At 40.9% G+C, this 17,434-nt stretch overlaps 1 protein-coding gene across 1 annotated transcript in view; it reads left to right on the top strand.

Annotated features, from left to right (window-relative positions):
• Window positions 1-6,987: 6,987 nt before the first annotated feature.
• Window positions 6,988-17,434, top strand: part of palm1a (paralemmin 1a) — a 15,192-nt gene continuing 4,745 nt past the window's right edge. Inside the window, exons 1-7 of the mRNA XM_061978301.2 lie at window positions 6,988-7,135; window positions 11,829-11,941; window positions 12,898-12,961; window positions 15,648-15,669; window positions 15,755-15,799; window positions 15,876-16,007; window positions 16,087-16,524. Coding sequence (XP_061834285.2) covers window positions 7,046-7,135; window positions 11,829-11,941; window positions 12,898-12,961; window positions 15,648-15,669; window positions 15,755-15,799; window positions 15,876-16,007; window positions 16,087-16,524 — 904 coding nt within the window. The 5' untranslated portion in view covers window positions 6,988-7,045. The remainder of the gene's footprint in view (window positions 7,136-11,828; window positions 11,942-12,897; window positions 12,962-15,647; window positions 15,670-15,754; window positions 15,800-15,875; window positions 16,008-16,086; window positions 16,525-17,434) is intronic.

The following is a 17,434-nucleotide window of genomic DNA, read 5'->3' as shown; positions in this document are numbered from 1 at the left end:
AAACTGTAGTTACTGACAGTGGTTCTCTGAAGTGTTCCCGAGCCCATGTGGTGATATCCTTTACACACTGATGTTGCTTTTTGATGCCTGAGGGGTCCATTAAAATCATCGCTTACTTGCAATGATTTCTGCAGATTCTCTGAACCTTTTGATGATATTACGGACCGTAGATGGTGAAATCCCTAAATTCCTTGCAATAGCTGGTTGAGAAATTGTAATGGCAATCTTCACCTTCAAATGTTCCAATTTATTGTCATTACTCAACAGGTTTGAGGGAGTGATCCTACGCAGTAGCAAACATTGCATATGAAGTGAGGTCCAGTCAGAAATCCAGTTTATGTCTATTTATTAATGAACTTGCAGGGTGAATGAAACATACCAGGGATTATTGCAGTGATATTGTGTTATATGTTCTCCTGCCTGTTGCTGTCTGCTGTTGCCTGATGTTGTCTGCTGCTGTCTGATGTTGTCTGCTGCTGGTAAGAACGGTTTGTGCTCCCACACCTGAGTCCTTCCTCATTTGGCTCACCTGTGCTCCTACATATGCCTTCCCCCCTGCACTGCTCAACCAAAAAGCCCGCCACCTAGTGACAAAAGAAAGTAATGCCAACACAAAAATAAGGATGCCTTAAATGGCTCCTACAGAAATGTTGTTCTTAAACTGCTCAGGCATTTGTTGACAAAGTGGTGACCCTCGCCCCGTCCTTGTTTGTGAACGACTGAGCATTTCATGGAAGCCGCTTTTACACCCAATCATGGCACCCACCTGTTCCCAATTAGCCTGTTCACCTGTGGGATGTTCCAAATAAGTGTTTGATGAGCATTTCTCAACTTTCTCAGTCTTTTTTTGCCACTTGTGCCAGCTTTTTTGAAACATGTTGCAGGCATCAAATTCCAAATGAGCTAATATTTGCAAAAAAATAACAAAGTTTACCAGTTCCAACATCAAGTATCTTGTCTTTGCAGTCTATTCAATTAAATATACGTTGAAAAGGATTTCCAAATCATTGTATTCTCTTTTTATTTACCATTTACACAACGTGACAACTTCATTGATTTTGGGTTTTGCCCATTCATTGTCCATGGAGAGAAAATTCCGGGAATTTGGGGAAAGGGAAAACATGTTTTTTGCGTTCGATATATGGGAAGAGTAGTGTGGGTGGATGGTTGAAAGATTGAAATCGGGCTTAAAAATGGCTCAACATTTTGAGAATTTAGGGCATTGTAGAACTATGACTACGTCCATTCATTTGAATGGGAATTTCCTGGAAATTTCGGAAAACCAGGAATTTTTGAAAATGTTGATACTATAGTAGAATAGTACAAAAGCAGTGAAGTTGGCACGTTGTGTAAATGGTAAATAAAAAGAGAATACAATGATTTGCAAATCCTTTTCAACTTATATTCAATTGAATAGACTACAAAGACAACATACTTATTGTTCCAACTGAGAAACTTAATTTTCCCCCCCCCCAAATAATCATGAACTTAGAATTTAATGGCAGCAACACATTGCAAAAAAGTTGTCACAAGGGCATTTTTACCACTGTGTTACATGGCATTTCCTTTTAACAACACTCAGTAAACGTTTGGGAACTGAGGAGACCAATTTTTGAAGCCGGCGGCGTTTCTGGGTGTTGTTGATAAATGGCTTTCGCTTTGCATAGTAAGAGTTTTAACTCGCACTTACAGATGTAGCGACAAACTGTAGTTACTGACAGTGGTTCTCTGAAGTGTTCCCGAGCCCATGTGGTGATATCCTTTACACACTGATGTTGCTTTTTGATGCCTGAGGGGTCCATTAAAATCATCGCTTACTTGCAATGATTTCTGCAGATTCTCTGAACCTTTTGATGATATTATGGACCGTAGATGGTGAAATCCCTAAATTCCTTGCAATAGCTGGTTGAGAAATTGTAATGGCAATCTTCACCTTCAAATGTTCCAATTTATTGTCATTACTCAACAGGTTTGAGGGAGTGATCCTACGCAGTAGCAAACATTGCATATGAAGTGAGGTCCAGTCAGAAATCCAGTTTATGTCTATTTATTAATGAACTTGCAGGGTGAATGAAACATACCAGGGATTATTGCAGTGATATTGTGTTATATGTTCTCCTGCCTGTTGCTGTCTGCTGTTGCATTTGCTGTTGCCTGATGTTGTCTGCTGCTGTCTGATGTTGTCTGCTGCTGGTAAGAACGGTTTGTGCTCCCACACCTGAGTCCTTCCTCGTTTGGCTCACCTGTGCTCCTACATATGCCTTCCCCCCTGCACTGCTCAACCAAAAAGCCCGCCACCTAGTGACAAAAGAAAGTAATGCCAACACAAAAATAAGGATGCCTTAAATGGCTCCTACAGAAATGTTGTTCTTAAACTGCTCACGCATTTGTTGACAAAGTGGTGACCCTCGCCCCATCCTTGTTTGTGAATGACTGAGCATTTCATGGAAGCTGCTTTTACACCCAATCATGGCACCCACCTGTTCCCAATTAGCCTGTTCACCTGTGGGATGTTCCAAACAAGTGTTTGATGAGCATTTCTCAACTTTCTCAGTCTTTTTTGCCACTTGTGCCAGCTTTTTTGGAACATGTTGCAGGCATCAAATTCCAAATGAGCTAATATTTGCAAAAAAATAACAAAGTTTACCAGTTCCAACATCAAGTATCTTGTCTTTGCAGTCTATTCAATTAAATATAAGTTGAAAAGGATTTGCAAATCATTGTATTCTCTTTTTATTTACCATTTACACAACGTGACAACTTCATTGATTTTGGGTTTTGCCCATTCATTGTCAATGGAGAGAAAATTCTGGGAATTTGGGGATAGGGAAAACATGTTTTTTGCGTTCGATATATGGGAAGAGTAGTGTGGGTGGATGGTTGAAAGATTGAAATTGGGCTTAAAAATGGCTCAACATTTTGAGAATTTAGGGCATTGTAGAACTATGAATACGTCCATTCATTTGAATGGGAATTTCCTGGAAATTTCGGAAAACCAGGAATTTTTGAAAATGTTGATACTATAGTAGAATAGTACAAAAGCAGTGAAGTTGGCACCTTGTGTAAATGGTAAATAAAAAGAGAATACAATGATTTGCAAATCCTTTTCAACTTATATTCAATTGAATAGACGACAAAGACAACATACTTAATGTTCCAACTGAGAAACTTAATTTTTTCCCCCCAAATAATCATGAACTTAGAATTTAATGGCAGCAACACATTGCAAAAAAGGTGTCACAAGGGCATTTTTACCACTGTGTTACATGGCATTTCCTTTTAACAACACTCAGTAAACGTTTGGGAACTGAGGAGACCAATTTTTGAAGCCGGCGGCGTTTCTGGGTGTTGTTGATAAATGGCTTTCGCTTTGCATAGTAAGAGTTTTAACTCGCACGTACAGATGTAGCGACAAACTGTAGTTACTGACAGTGGTTCTCTGAAGTGTTCCTGAGCCCATGTGGTGATATCCTTTATACACTGATGTTGCTTTTTGATGCCTGAGGGATCGAAAGTCCATTAAAATCATGGCTTACATGCAGTGATTTCTGCAGATTCTCTGAACCTTTTGATGATATTACGGACCGTAGATGGTGAAATCCCTAAATTCCTTGCAATAGCTGGTTGAGAAATGTTCTTAAACTGCTCACGCATTTGTTGACAAAGTGGTGACCCTCGCCCCGTCCTTGTTTGTGAATGACTGAGCATTTCATGGAAGCTGCTTTTACACCCAATCATGGCACCCACCTCTTCCCAATTAGCCTGTTCACCTGTGGGATGTTCCAAATAAGTGTTTGATGAGCATTCCTCAACTTTCTCAGTCTTTTTTTGCCACTTGTGCCAGCTTTTTTGAAACATGTTGCAGGCATCAAATTCCAATTGAGCTAATATTTGCAAAAAATAACAAAGTTTACCAGTTCCAACATCAAGTATCTTGTCTTTGCAGTCTATTCAATTAAATGTAAGTTGAAAAGGATTTGCAAATCATTGTATTCTCTTTTTATTTACCATTTACACAACGTGCCAAATTCATTGATTTTGGGTTTTGCCCATTCATTGTCAATGGGGAGAAAATTCCGGGAATTTGGGGAAAGGGAAAACATGTTTTTTGCGTTCGATATATCGGAAGAGCAGTGTGGGTGGATGGTTGAAAGATTGAAATCGGGCTTAAAAATGGCTCAACATTTTGAGAATTTAGGGCATTGTAGAACTATGAATACGTCCATTCATTTGAATGGGAATTTCCTGGAAATTTCGGAAAAACCAGGAATTTTTGAAAATATTGATACTATAGTAGAATAGTACAAAAGCAGTGAAGTTGGCACGTTGTGTAAATCATAAATAAAAATAGAATACAATGATTTGCAAATCCTTTTCAACTTATATTCAATTGAATAGACTGCAAAGACAACATACTTATTGTTCCAACTGAGAAACTTAATTTTTTCCCCCCCAAATAATCATGAACTTAGAATTTAATGGCAGCAACACATTGCAAAAAAGTTGGCATAGGGGCATTTTTACCACTGTGTTACATGGCCTCTCCTTTTAACAACACTCGGTCAACGTTTGGGAACTGAGGAGACCAATTTTTGAAGCTGGCGGCGTTTCTGGGTGTTGTTGATAAATGGCTTTCGCTTTGCATAGTAGAGTTTTAACTCGCACTTACAGATGTAGCGACAAACTGTAGTTACTGACAGTGGTTCTCTGAAATGTTCCTGAGCCCATGTGGTGATATCCTTTACACACTGATGTTGCTTTTTGATGCCCGAGGGATCGAAGGTCCATTAAAATCATGGCTTACGTGCAGTGATTTCTGCAGATTCTCTTAACCTTTTGATATTACGGACCGTAGATGGTGAAATCCCTAAATTCCTTGCAATAGCTGGTTGAGAAATGTTGTTCTTAAACTGTTCAACAATTTACTCACGCATTTGTTGACAAAGTGGTGACCCTCGCCCCATTCTTGTTTGTGAATGACTGAGCATTTCATGGAAGCCGCTTTTATACCCAATCATGGCACCCACCTGTTCCCAATTAGCATACTTGCCAACCCTCCCGAATTTTCCGGGAGACTCCCGAAATTCAGCACCTCTCCCGAAAACCTCCCGGGACAAATATTCTCCCGAAAATCTCCCGATTTTCAGCAGGAGCTGGAGGCCACGCCCCCTCTAGCTCCATGCGGACCTGAGTGAGGACAGCCTTTTCTTTATGACAACAGGGTGACAAGAACTAAATAATCCAGACTAGAGATACATTGTATTATTATGTTTATCTTACCTAAAAATAAATATATTTATTAATTATTAAAAAAATAAATGTTTTTTTTTTTACTATATTTTGCTAAAAACATCAAAATTAATTGTATTTTTATTTGTATTTTTTCTGACTCTTTATTACATCCAGCCATAGAATTATACATTAAAATAAACATTTTTGAAATAATTAATTTTAAATTATCATAATTCATTTAGAATGACCATATTTAATTATTAAAATAATTGCTTGTTTATCAACAACTTTAGCATTTTATTCATTACATTTTGAAGCTCTCAGAAGCCAAGTTATGTTATATTCCTTAAGATTTATTTATGCAAGTTTGAAGTATCAATTATCTAAACACAGTTTTGTTTGCATACTTTCAGGATGTATATATATATATATATATATATATATATATATATATATATATATATATATATATATATATATATGTATATGTATATGTACGTATGTATATTATATATATGTATGAAATACTTGACTTGGTGAATTCTAGCTGTCAATATACTCCTCCCCTCTTAACCACGCCCCCCTCAACCACGCCCCCGTCCCGATCACCTGTGGGATGTTCCAAATAAGTCTCTGATGAAAATTCCTCAACTTTCTCAGTCTTTTTGCCACTTGTGCCAGCTTTTTTGGAACATGTTGCAGGCATCAAATTCCAAATGAGTTAATATTTGCAAAAAATAACAAAAGTTTACCAGTTCCAATTATAGTAATTCTAGTACTTCTGATTCCGATTAGAAATGTGGGATCTGCAGTAGATTTTATAATGCACATTCATTGTCAATGGGGAGAAAATTCCGGGAATTTTGGGACTGTGAAACCTTTCCAGGAACGTGAATATATGGCTTTGGGGAGCTCACGATTGCCGGACGAGTCGAACGTTTTCGATACGGTTCCGATGGGATGACAAGTGTGGGCTGCGACGGAATAATATTAGTTTTTTGTTTTTTTTTTGGTGTAGAATCTTATAAGCATACACACAATAAAGTGAATAAAAACGCGGTTACTTTCCTGCGTTTCGCCGACACGTGACTTTTACTTTGAAAGCGCCGGCGCTCTTTCCTGCACCCATCTCTCCCTCGGAAGCAGCATTGCGTCATCGAGTGGGCGTGGCTGCGGCTGGACGGCGACACTTGCCGCTGTGCACGCGCGGGTCACTCACGGCTGATGCGTCACGCGCGCACATGAAAAAGTAAGTATAGACTTTTTTTTTTTTGGGCCTGTCCTCGTGCATGTTGACGCCATGTGGCCGCCGTGTGACGTCACGCCCGGCGCTTAATTGGCTTGCGAAAGTAACCGCTCGGGCGGGGAGCGCGAGCACGCGCGTTTCTCTGCAGAGCGGCGCGTGCTCGCCGGAAGCCGACTGGGCGCAGCTTTATTGATCTTTTTGTTTGTTTTATTTCCTTTTTTTTTTTCTTTCTTTAGTTAAGCAAATCAGTGACTAATTCTGCGACTTGCAGTGTGAACGACCACAAAAATGACGTCATTTGTGTAAAGAAAGACTATATAATCGATGGAAACAAAAATAATAATATTTTTATAATATCACATTAGTAAAATACTGCATTTAATGTGAGAAAATACATGATAGTAAGCTTTCTGGTAACGTTGTGTTGCTAATGTGGCGCCATCTAGCGGCAAGAGCTATAATGTTGCTTTTCTTTGTGTTTGCTAGAAGTGAGCAGAACACACACACACACTGACACACACACACACTGACACACACACACACTGACACACACACGCAGCAGCTGTGATGTCTCAGGAGGACCGGAAGTGGCAGAGCGAGCTGGAGCAGAAGAAGCGTCAGCTGGACGATGACAGACGAGCGCTGCAGCACGCCAAGGTGAGAGCGCCAATCAGCGGCCTCAAACTATATGGGGGGGTAAAGTGAATTAAAAGTTAAAGTACCAATGATTGCCGGATGAGGCGGTTCGGGCATCTGGTTAGGATGCCTCCCTAGGGGGAGGAAAATCTGAGCTTCCCTGCTTAGGCTGCTGCCCCCGCGTCGGATAAGCGGAAGAAGATGGATGGAGTACCAATGATTGTCTCACACACACACACTAGGTGTGGCGAAATTCATCCCTGCATTTAACCCATCACCCTTGATCACATCCTGGGAGGTGAGGGGAGCGGTGAGCAGCAGCGGTGGCCACGCCCGGGAATCATTTTTGGTGATTTAACCCCCCAATTCCAACCCTTGATGCTGAGTGCCAAGCAGGGAGGTAATGGCTCCCATTTTTAAAGTCTTTGGTATGACTCGGCCGGGGTTTGAACTCACTACCTACCTGATCTCAGGGCGGACACTCTAACCCAGGGGTCGGCAACCCGCGGCTCCGGAGCCGCATGCGGCTCTTTGATCACTCTGATGCGGCTCAGCAGCTAACTTGCTGAACCCCCCCAATTTTCCCGTGAGACTTCCGGATTTCAGTGCCTCTCGCAGAAAACTCCCGGGATTAATATTTACCGATATTCACCCATGATGGTACAACATTTGGCGCCCTCTACAATCTGTATTATCAGCGTGCCAGCCCAACACTTGTATTACATTATACATCTGCTGCTTGCAAACCTACGCGACAGCAAGGCATACTTGGTCAACAGCCACACAGGTTACACTGACGGTGACCATATAAAACAACTTTAACACTCTTACTAATAATGCGCCACACTTTGAACCAAAACCAAACAAGAATGACGAACACATTTCGGGAGAACATCTGCACCTTAACACAACATAAACACAACAGAACAAACACCCAGAATCCCATGCAGCCCTGACTCTTCCGGGCTACATTATACACCCCTGCTACCACCAAACCCCGCCCCCACCCCAACCCTGCTCCCTCACACATCAACCCCCCCCCCCTCTGTGCATCGGTTGAGGTGGGCGGGGTTTGGTAGCGGGGGTGTATAATGTATCCCGGAAGAGTTAGGGCTGCATGGGATTCTGGGTATTTGTCCTGTTGTGTTTATGTTGTGTTACGGTGCAGATGTTCTCCCGAAATGTGTTTGTCATTCTTGTTTGGTGTGGGTTCACAGTGTGGCGCATTATTAGTAAGAGTGTTAAAGTTTTTTTTTTATACCGCCACCGTCAGTGTAACCTGTGTGGTTGTTGAGCAAGTAAGCATTGCTGTCACTTCCGTGAGCAAGCGGAAGCCCCATACAACATGTCGCTGATCAGGCACGCTGGATGTCATTATGCTCTACCATTACGGCACGCATGACGCTGGCAAGCGCCATTCATTCAAAACCCGCGTGCCGCACCAGCTTAAAAATTCCATATAAAGGTGTGGGCAGCGTGTCTGAGACCCCTGTTTTATATATAGCACAAATCAAATAAAAAACTTTGAATGCAGAGTTATATCATTTAAAATTTCAAAAAATGTTTGTGGCTCCCATTGTTGTTTATAAATTGTGAAACTGGTCAAAATGGCTCTTTGACTGGTAAAGGTTGCCGACCCCTGCTCTAACCACGAGGCCACTGAGCCAATCAGCGGCCTCAAACTATTTATGGGGGGGTAAAATAAATCAATATATACTTTACTGTGTTGGATTTTTACCAAAAAGATGGCACGTTGTGTAAATGGTAAATAAAAAGAGAATACATCCATCCATCCATCCATCCATCTTCTTCCGCTTATCCGAGGTCGGGTCGCGGGGGCAGCAGCCTAAGCAGGGAAGCCCAGACTTCCCTCTCCCCAGCCACTTTGTCCAGCTCCTCCCGGGGGGATCCCGAGGCGTTCCCAGGCTAGCCGGGAGCAGAGGTGGGTAGTAACGCGCTACATTTACTCCGTTACATCTACTTGAGTAACATTTGGGATAAATTGTACTTCTAAGAGTAGTTTTAATGCAACTTACTTTTACTTTTACTTGAGTATATTTATAGAGAAGAAACGCTACTTTTACTCTGCTACTTTTATCTACATTCAGCTCGCTACTCGCTACTAATTTTTATCGATCTGTTAATGCACGCTTTGTTTGTTTTGGTCTGTCAGACAGACCTTCAAAGTGCCTGCGTTACTGGTGACGTTTCACTCCGTTCCACCAATAAAATGCAGTCACTAGTGACGTTTGACTCCGTTCCACCAATCAGATGCAGTCACTGGTGACGTTGGACCAATCAAACAGAGCCAGGCAATCAAAAGTGTGAAGGAAAAAAGACACTTTTTTATTTCAAACGTACATCCCGTCACAAGCCTAAAGACTGACTGCACAGTTCCTGTCTTCACAATAAAAGTGCAGCTCCATCGCGCCTGCGCTTTCAAAATAAGAGTCTCCGAAAGCCAGCGCAAACAAGCTAGCAAGCTACGGAATTTGCCGCCAATGTATTTCTTGTAAAGTGTGTGAAAACGAATATGGAAGCTGGACAAATAAGATACCAAAAACCAACCACTTTCATGTGGTATTAGACAGAAAGGAGGAACTTTTTTTCTCCTGCATTTGAAAACGTGGACGTTAAGCACTGCTGTCTGATTACAATCAATGCAAGTCATGAGAATCAGGTAATACACCAACTTATATTCTTGTTTTCATGAAAGAAAGGAATCTATATGTGTTAAACATGCATGTATATTCATTAAAACACCTTTAACATGTAAACAAAAACGGCAAAATAAATAAATATAGATGATATACTGTATATATCAATGTACGTGTATATATGTATATATATATATATATATATATATATATATATATATATATATATATATATGATATGTGTGTGTATGTTACTCATCAGTTACTCAGTACTTGAGTAGTTTTTTCACAACATACTTTTTACTTTTACTCAAGTAAATATTTGGGTGACTACTCCTTACTTTTACTTGAGTAATAAATCTCTAAAGTAACAGTACTCTTACTTGAGTACAATTTCTGGCTACTCTACCCACCTCTGGCCGGGAGACATAGTCTTCCCAACGTGTCCTGGGTCTTCCCCCGTGTCGGACGTGCCCGAAACACCTCCCTAGGGAGGCGACCGGGTGGCATCCTGACCAGATGCCCGAACCACCTCATCTGGCTCCTCTCAATACAACGATTTGAAAATCCTTTTTAACTTCTATTCAATTGAATAGACTGCAAAAGACAAGATATTTAATGTTATTAAATGTGTTATTTTTTTTGCAAATATTAGCTCATTTGGAATTTGATGCCTGCAACATGTTTCCAAAAAAGCTGGCACAAGTGGCAAAAAAGACTGAGAAAGTTGAAGGAATGCTCATCAAAGACTTATTTGGGACATCCTACAGGTGAACAGGCTAATTGGGAACAGGTGGGTGCCATGATTGGGTATAAAAACAGCTTCCGTGAAATGCTCAGTCATTCACAAACAAGGACGGGGCGAGAGTTACCACTTTGTCAACAAATGCGTGAGCAAATTGTTTAAGAACAACATTTCTCAACCAGCTATTGCAAGGAATTTAGGGATTTCACCATCTACGGTCCGTAATATCATCATAGGGTTGAGAGAATCTGGAGAAATCACTGCACCTAAGCGATGATATTACAGACCTTGGATCCCTCAGGCATCAAAAAGCGACATCAGTGTGTAAAGGATATCACCACATGGGCTCAGGAACACTTCAGAAAACCACTGTCAGTAACTACAGTTGGTCGCTACATCTGTAAGTGCAAGTTAAAACTCTATGCAACGCGAAAGCTAGTTAGTGCTGCTAAAAGTAGTTCCTCTGCATTAGCGCAAATACTTGGTGAATATTCAGGTCACGTGATGTAGATGGAGTATTGTTGTTTTTTATGGGTGCATTAGAATATTCTCTATTATTCTCTATTAGCTGCATTCTTACTTGCTGTATTTTGCAAATTGGAATAGATAAAAGAAAGAAAGACACATGTGTTCTAGTCTTGCAAAGGGATTGTGAATTATAGGAAAAAATCCCCAAAAGGTGCAGTTCCCCTTTAAATGCAAGCTTTCATGATGCTATGACGTCTTTGTTGAGGGAAGTATTTTAGATAGGAAGTGAACAGTAGGTAGTGTCAGGTTCAAACTCTGATGACATCTATTAAACAAGACAAGAAGCAAGGAATCACACAGAGACAGAATTCAATTTGGCTCGGTGAGGAGAGCGCGTACACCTGTACCCGTTGCACAGTGTCTCACCACGCTCTGACGAAAGATTGTACGCCTCCTCTTTTATTTGGACTTTCCCTGATTACATGGCAACAGCTGTTTTTAAAGGGACGGGGGTCGTAAACGGCCATCGCCTTTGGTTACAAAACAGTTCAAAGGAAAGGTCGTAAACAGCCGTTGCCCTCGGTCACAAAACAGTTCAAGGGGGGTCAGGCCCTGCCTCCTCTCCGCTTTGTAGATCTCGGGTCAAGACAAAATCTTCCTGTGGATTACAATAGAAGAAAGAAAGCGACGCCTTCATGTCGCTTCCCATCGTAAAAAAATATAACTTACAACTTTTAAATGCAGAAGAAAAATCTTTAAAATTTACATAATCCCCCGTAGAAACATGTGACTGTTGCGTTCAATGGCATGCAGGAAACGTGAGCTTCCTGTTGTGTGTTGACAGTCAAAGGCCCTGAGGGAGCGCTGGCTGCTGGACGGAGCGCCGTCTGCTGGAGACGACCAGAAGCAGCAGCAGCACGAAGAACACGCCAGGGACCTGGAGGACACTGTCAGCAGGTCCATTTTGGAAAATGACAAAAAAGATCCACCCGTCTGTATCAGGGGTTTCCAAAGTGGGGCCCGAGGGAACAATTACGGCACACAGCTAATTTTTTTACATTTAAAAAAACACTGTAATGAAAAAGTAACATAAAAGAGCTAACAGGTGTAATGTAACAAGAAAATGTGGCAATATTGACACTAATAACACAAAGTTTTTTTCTTTCAAAATGTCATTGCTCAAAAAAATAATACAAATGTATAATCAATCAATAGATGGATAATCAGGAGATTTAAGTACTAAGAGTAAAAATAACATATAATGATTATGAGAGGGGGCCTTTTAGATCCAGAGTCATTTAGTCTGATTCTTTTTTCAATTGTAATTGTTCCAAAAAAAAAAAAAAAAGAATCAAAAGCAATATTGTTATGAATTATTTACATATTTACGGCTTCAGTTATTTTACATCCACTTTGAATATTTTGGTGTAAAAAAAAAAAATAGCATCATTTGTGTTTTGGCCATTAAAAAAATGTTTTTCCTTGACATAAAGGGCATAAAATATTAATTAAAGATTTAAAACGTATGTCAACGGATAGATCAAAAATTGTTCCATAATCATGTAAATGTTAATATTGAGAAAAAAAAATTATATGAGTTATTTTTTACACTTAAATGACCTTTAATAATTAACCAAAATTGAGGGCATCCTTAATGGTTACAATAAAAATTGTATTGATTTTGAAAATGAAAATTTAGCATGTGTTTAATTGTACTTCTGGACTGTATATGTCGAAAATTCAATAAACAAATGTTTAAAAAAAAAAATAAAACCAAAATGGCCACCGAAAGGCTTTCATTTTTCAGTGTGCGGCCCTCAGTGGAAAAAGTCTGGACACCCCTGATCTAGATCTATCAATCCATCGATCAATATTTATCTACGTGTTGATCAATAACATTGTTAGTGTTGCAGGTTGGAAAAAGAGTTGATGAATCTGGAGAGCACAGGATCGTGCACGAGCGTGACTCACACCTCGGTGAGTATACACGTGTGAGGAGCTGATAGGGACGTTATTCAGAAATACCTCTTACATACACTACTGAAACGCTCTCACACAAACACATCTGAAATGTTTTTCTCTCACTCACACTACTGAAACACTCTCATACACACTACTGAAATTATCTCATACACACGAGTGAAACTCTCTCATACAAACAACTGATTTAGTTTTTTCAGTAATGTGTATGAGAGACAAAAAAATCAGTAGTGTGTATAAGAGGATTTCAGTAGTGTGTATGAAATAATTCAGTAGTGTTTATGAGAGAATTTAAGTAGTGTGTATGAGTGGTTTTCGGTAATGTGTATGAGAGAAAAACATTTTAGTCGTATGTATGAAAGGATTTCAGTAGTGCGAATGAGAGAATTTCAGTAGTGTCTATGAGAGTGTTTCATTAGTGTGTATGAGAGGATTTCAGTAGTGTGAATGAGAGCCTTTCAGTCGTGTGTATGAGAGCCTTCCAGTCGTGTTTGTAAGAGGATTTCAGTAGTGTGTTTGAGAGGATTTCGGTAATGTCTATGAGAGGAAAAAAATGTCAGTAGTGTTTATGAAAGAATTTCAATAGTGTGCGTAAGAGTATTTCAGTAATGGGTATGAGCGCATTTCAGTAGTGTGTATGAGAGAATTTAGGTAGTGTGTATGAGTGGGTTTCGGTAATGTGTATGAGAGAAAAACATTTCAGTAGTGTGAATGAGAGGATTTCAGTAGTGCGTATGAGAGAATTTCAGTAGTGTCTATGAGAGGATTTCAGTAGTGTGTTTGAGAGGATTTCGGTAATGTCTATGAGAGAGAAAAAATGTCAGTAGTGTGTATGAAAGAATTTCAATAGTGTGCGTAAGAGTATTTCAGTAGTGGATATGAGCGCATTTCAATAGTGTGTATGAGAGGATTTCAGTAGTGTAGAAGAGAGCCTTTCAGTCATGTTTGTGAAAGGATTTTAGTAGTGTGCATGAGATTTTAAAAAATGCAGTAGTGTGTTTGAGAGAATTTTGGTAATGTGTATGAGAGAAAAAAAATTCAGTAGTGTGCATAGGCGCCGATCTATATTTCTTCCAGTGGGTAAATCTTACGCTACTTTTCTGAGCATGCGCGGTTTTTGCTTGGTGGTGAGAAATAATTTGCCATCAATCCCACGTGGGTGCTCAGTACTGTCTGTGGGTGCTCGGGCCCCAAAGCACCCACGGGATCGGCGCCTATGGTAGTGTGTATGAGAGGATTTCAATAGTGTGTATGAGAGGATTTCAGTAGTGTCTGTGAGAGTGTTTCAGTAGTGTGTATGAAAGTGTTTCAGTACTGTGTATGAGAGAATTTCGGTCGTGTGTATGAGAGCCTTTCAGTCTTGTTTGTGAGAGGATTTCAGTAGTGTGCATGAGAGGATTTCGGTAATGTGTGCGAGAGAATCTCAGTAGTGTGAATGAGAGGATTTCAGTAGTGTGTATGAGACAATTTCAATAGTGTGTATGAGAGGATTTCAGTAGTGTGTATGAGAGGATTTCAATAGTGTGTATGAGAGTATTTCAGTAGTGTGTATGAGAGTGTTTCAGTAGTGTATGAGAAGATTTCAGTAGTGTGTATGAGAGGATTTCAGTAGTGTGTATGAGAGAATTTCAATAGTGTGTATGAGAGGATTTCAGTAGTGTGTATGAGAGTGTTTCGGTAGTGTGTATGAGTGTTTTAGTAGTGTGTATGAGAGGATTTCAGTCATGTTCGAAGGAGGATTTCAGTAGTATGTATGGAAGAATTTCAGTAGTGTGCATGAGAGAATTTCAATAGTGTGTAAGAGAGGATTTCAGTAGTGTGTATGAGAGTGTTTCAGTAGTGTGTATGAGAGTGTTTTAGTAGTGTGTATGAGAGGATTTCAGTAGTGTGTATGAGAGCCTTTCAGTCATGTGTATGAGAGCCTTTCAGTTGTGTTCGTAGGAGGATTTCAGTAGTGTGCATGAGAGGATTTCGGTAATGTGTTTAAAAAGAAAAAAATCAGTAGTGTGAATGAGAGAATTTAAGTAGTGTGTATGAGAGGATTTCAGTAGTGTGTATGGAAGAATTTCAGTAGTGTGAATGAGAGGATTTCAGTAGTGTGTATGAGAGGATTTCAGTAGTGTGTATGAGAGCCTTTTTCTGTTGTGTTCGTAGGAGGATTTCAGTAGTGTGTATGAGAGGATTTTGGTAATGTGTTTAAAAAAAAAAATCAGTAGTGTGAATGAGAGAATTTCAGTAGTGTGTATGAGTGTTTTAGTAGTGTGTATGAGAGGATTTCAGTCATGTTCGAAGGAGGATTTCAGTAGTGTGTATGGAAGAATTTCAGTAGTGTGAATGAGAAGATTTCAGTCGTGTGTATGAGATGATTTCAGTAGTGTGTATGAGAGAATTTCAGCCGCGTGTATGACAGCATTTCAGTAGTGTGTATGAGAGCATTTCAGTAGTGTGTATAAGAGGATTTCAGTAGTGTGTGTGAGAGAAAAACATTTCAGCTGTTTTTGTGAGAGCGTTTCAATAGTGAATGTAAGAGGTAATTCTGAATAATGTCCCTAATGACACACACACACACACACACACACACACACACACACACACACACACACACACACACACACACACACACACACACACACACACACACACACACACACAAAGTGTGTTGATGGTGTTCTGTGGTTTACAGGTGAGATCAGGATCCATTCAAGGTACTTTTCCTTCTACTCATCAAGGCCAAAGTAATCAGATTACATGTTGAAAGTAACGCCCTGACGACATCCTGTCTTTTTGCAGAGGTCAGAGTTCACCAGGCGGGAGACGATGACATCATGAAGCGAGGTGAGTCACATTTTGACCTTTAACCTCGTCAAAGCTGTGCCTGACCTCCACCCCCCCCGCCCCCCGACCCCTCCAGCCATGTACTCGGTGGAGATCAAGGTGGAGCGGGACAAGGCGACGGGGGAGACGCGCGTCTTGTCCTCGCACACCAAGCTTCCCGTGGACTGCTCTCAGGGCGGGGTCAAAGTTTACGAGGACGAGCAGAAAGGTGAAAGGTCGTCACGTTAGGTCGCGGGTGACTTGTGACCTTGGAGGTTGACGCCATTGGTGATTCTGTCGCCTCCCAGTGGTCCACGAGGTCAACGGCGAGAACGACGTCCACCTGCTCAGCGCCGCCGAGGTGGAGGAGCTCATCCTCAAAGCCGACGAGGCGCTGACGCCGCCACACGAGGAGGAGGAGGCCACGCAGGAGGAGGAAGACGAGGCGGCGGGGCTGGAAGCCACGCCCCCGGAGCAGAGCGGCGGGGAGGAGCCCGTCACCTTGACCTTCATGGGCTACCAGGATGTGGAGGACCAGGACCACACCAAGAAGGTCCTCGGCCTGCAGGGGACCGTCAAGGCGGAGCTCGTCCGCATCGAGGACGGGAAGACTTCGCCGCCAGGAGGAGCGACGGACGCCCCCCCGCCGGCGTCTGCCGCTACCCCGCAGCTGGCGGACAAGCAGGAAGTGGCGGCCGAGTCAGCAGCAAGAGGCGGCGTGAAGCCCAAGAAGGAGAAAGTGGCGTGTAAGTGCTGCAGCATCATGTGAACCAGCAGGGGGCGCCACTACATAATATTTCCCCTCAGACTGCATAACATCACTTCCTGTTTGCTTTCCGCACTTCTCATCTCTGCTTGTGTCCAGCGTTAGCTGAGGGCTGTCCAAACTTTTTACAGCATTGTTGATATTTTTCATTTTCAAAACCGATCTCGTCATCCTTAGAGGTTCGCTCAATTTTGGTGAATGCTAAAAGTCCCAAAAAGTGTTAAAAACAGGTCATGTATTTTCAAATTCAGATCTATCCGTTGAAATTAAGTTTCATTTGTTTATGTTTTATGCCCTTTTTTTGTCAATACCTCCTTTTTTAATAGGAGAAACACAAAATATGCAATATTTCCCACCCACCCCCAAAAAAAATATTCACAGTGAAATATTTGATGTGAAGTAATTTGAGCCTCAATAATTCATAACAATATTGATTTTGGTTAGTTATTTTTTGGGCAATGACAGTTTAAAAAAAAATCACCCGTAAGGGAAAAAGCGGTAGGAAATGGATGGATGGACTCTAAAGGTCCCAGGGACCCAAAAAGGTCTCAGTCATCAAAGTGTTAAAAATAGGTCATATATTTTCAAATTCAGATTTGTCCTTTGAAATGAAGTTTTTTTTTTTTATGTTTTATGCCCTTTTTGTCAATACCTACTTTTTTAATAGGAAAAACACAAAATATGCAATATTTTCCACCCCCAAAAAATATATTCAAAGTGAAATATTTGATGTGAAGTAATTAAAGCCTCTCAGACAGGGGTCGTCAAACTTTTGGACCCGGGGGCCACATTGGGTTAAAAAAAAATTTGGCCAGGGGCTACGACCCGCCAGCGTCCAAAATCCGGCCCGAGTACAAAAATTGTTTTTAAAATTTTTGTATTTGTATTTT

Source organism: Nerophis lumbriciformis, linkage group LG18 (assembly GCF_033978685.3).
Source record: "Nerophis lumbriciformis linkage group LG18, RoL_Nlum_v2.1, whole genome shotgun sequence".
Taxonomy (NCBI): domain Eukaryota; kingdom Metazoa; phylum Chordata; class Actinopteri; order Syngnathiformes; family Syngnathidae; genus Nerophis; species Nerophis lumbriciformis.
The sequence above is the reverse complement of the archived record's forward strand: the minus strand, read 5'-3'. Positions and strand labels throughout refer to the sequence as shown.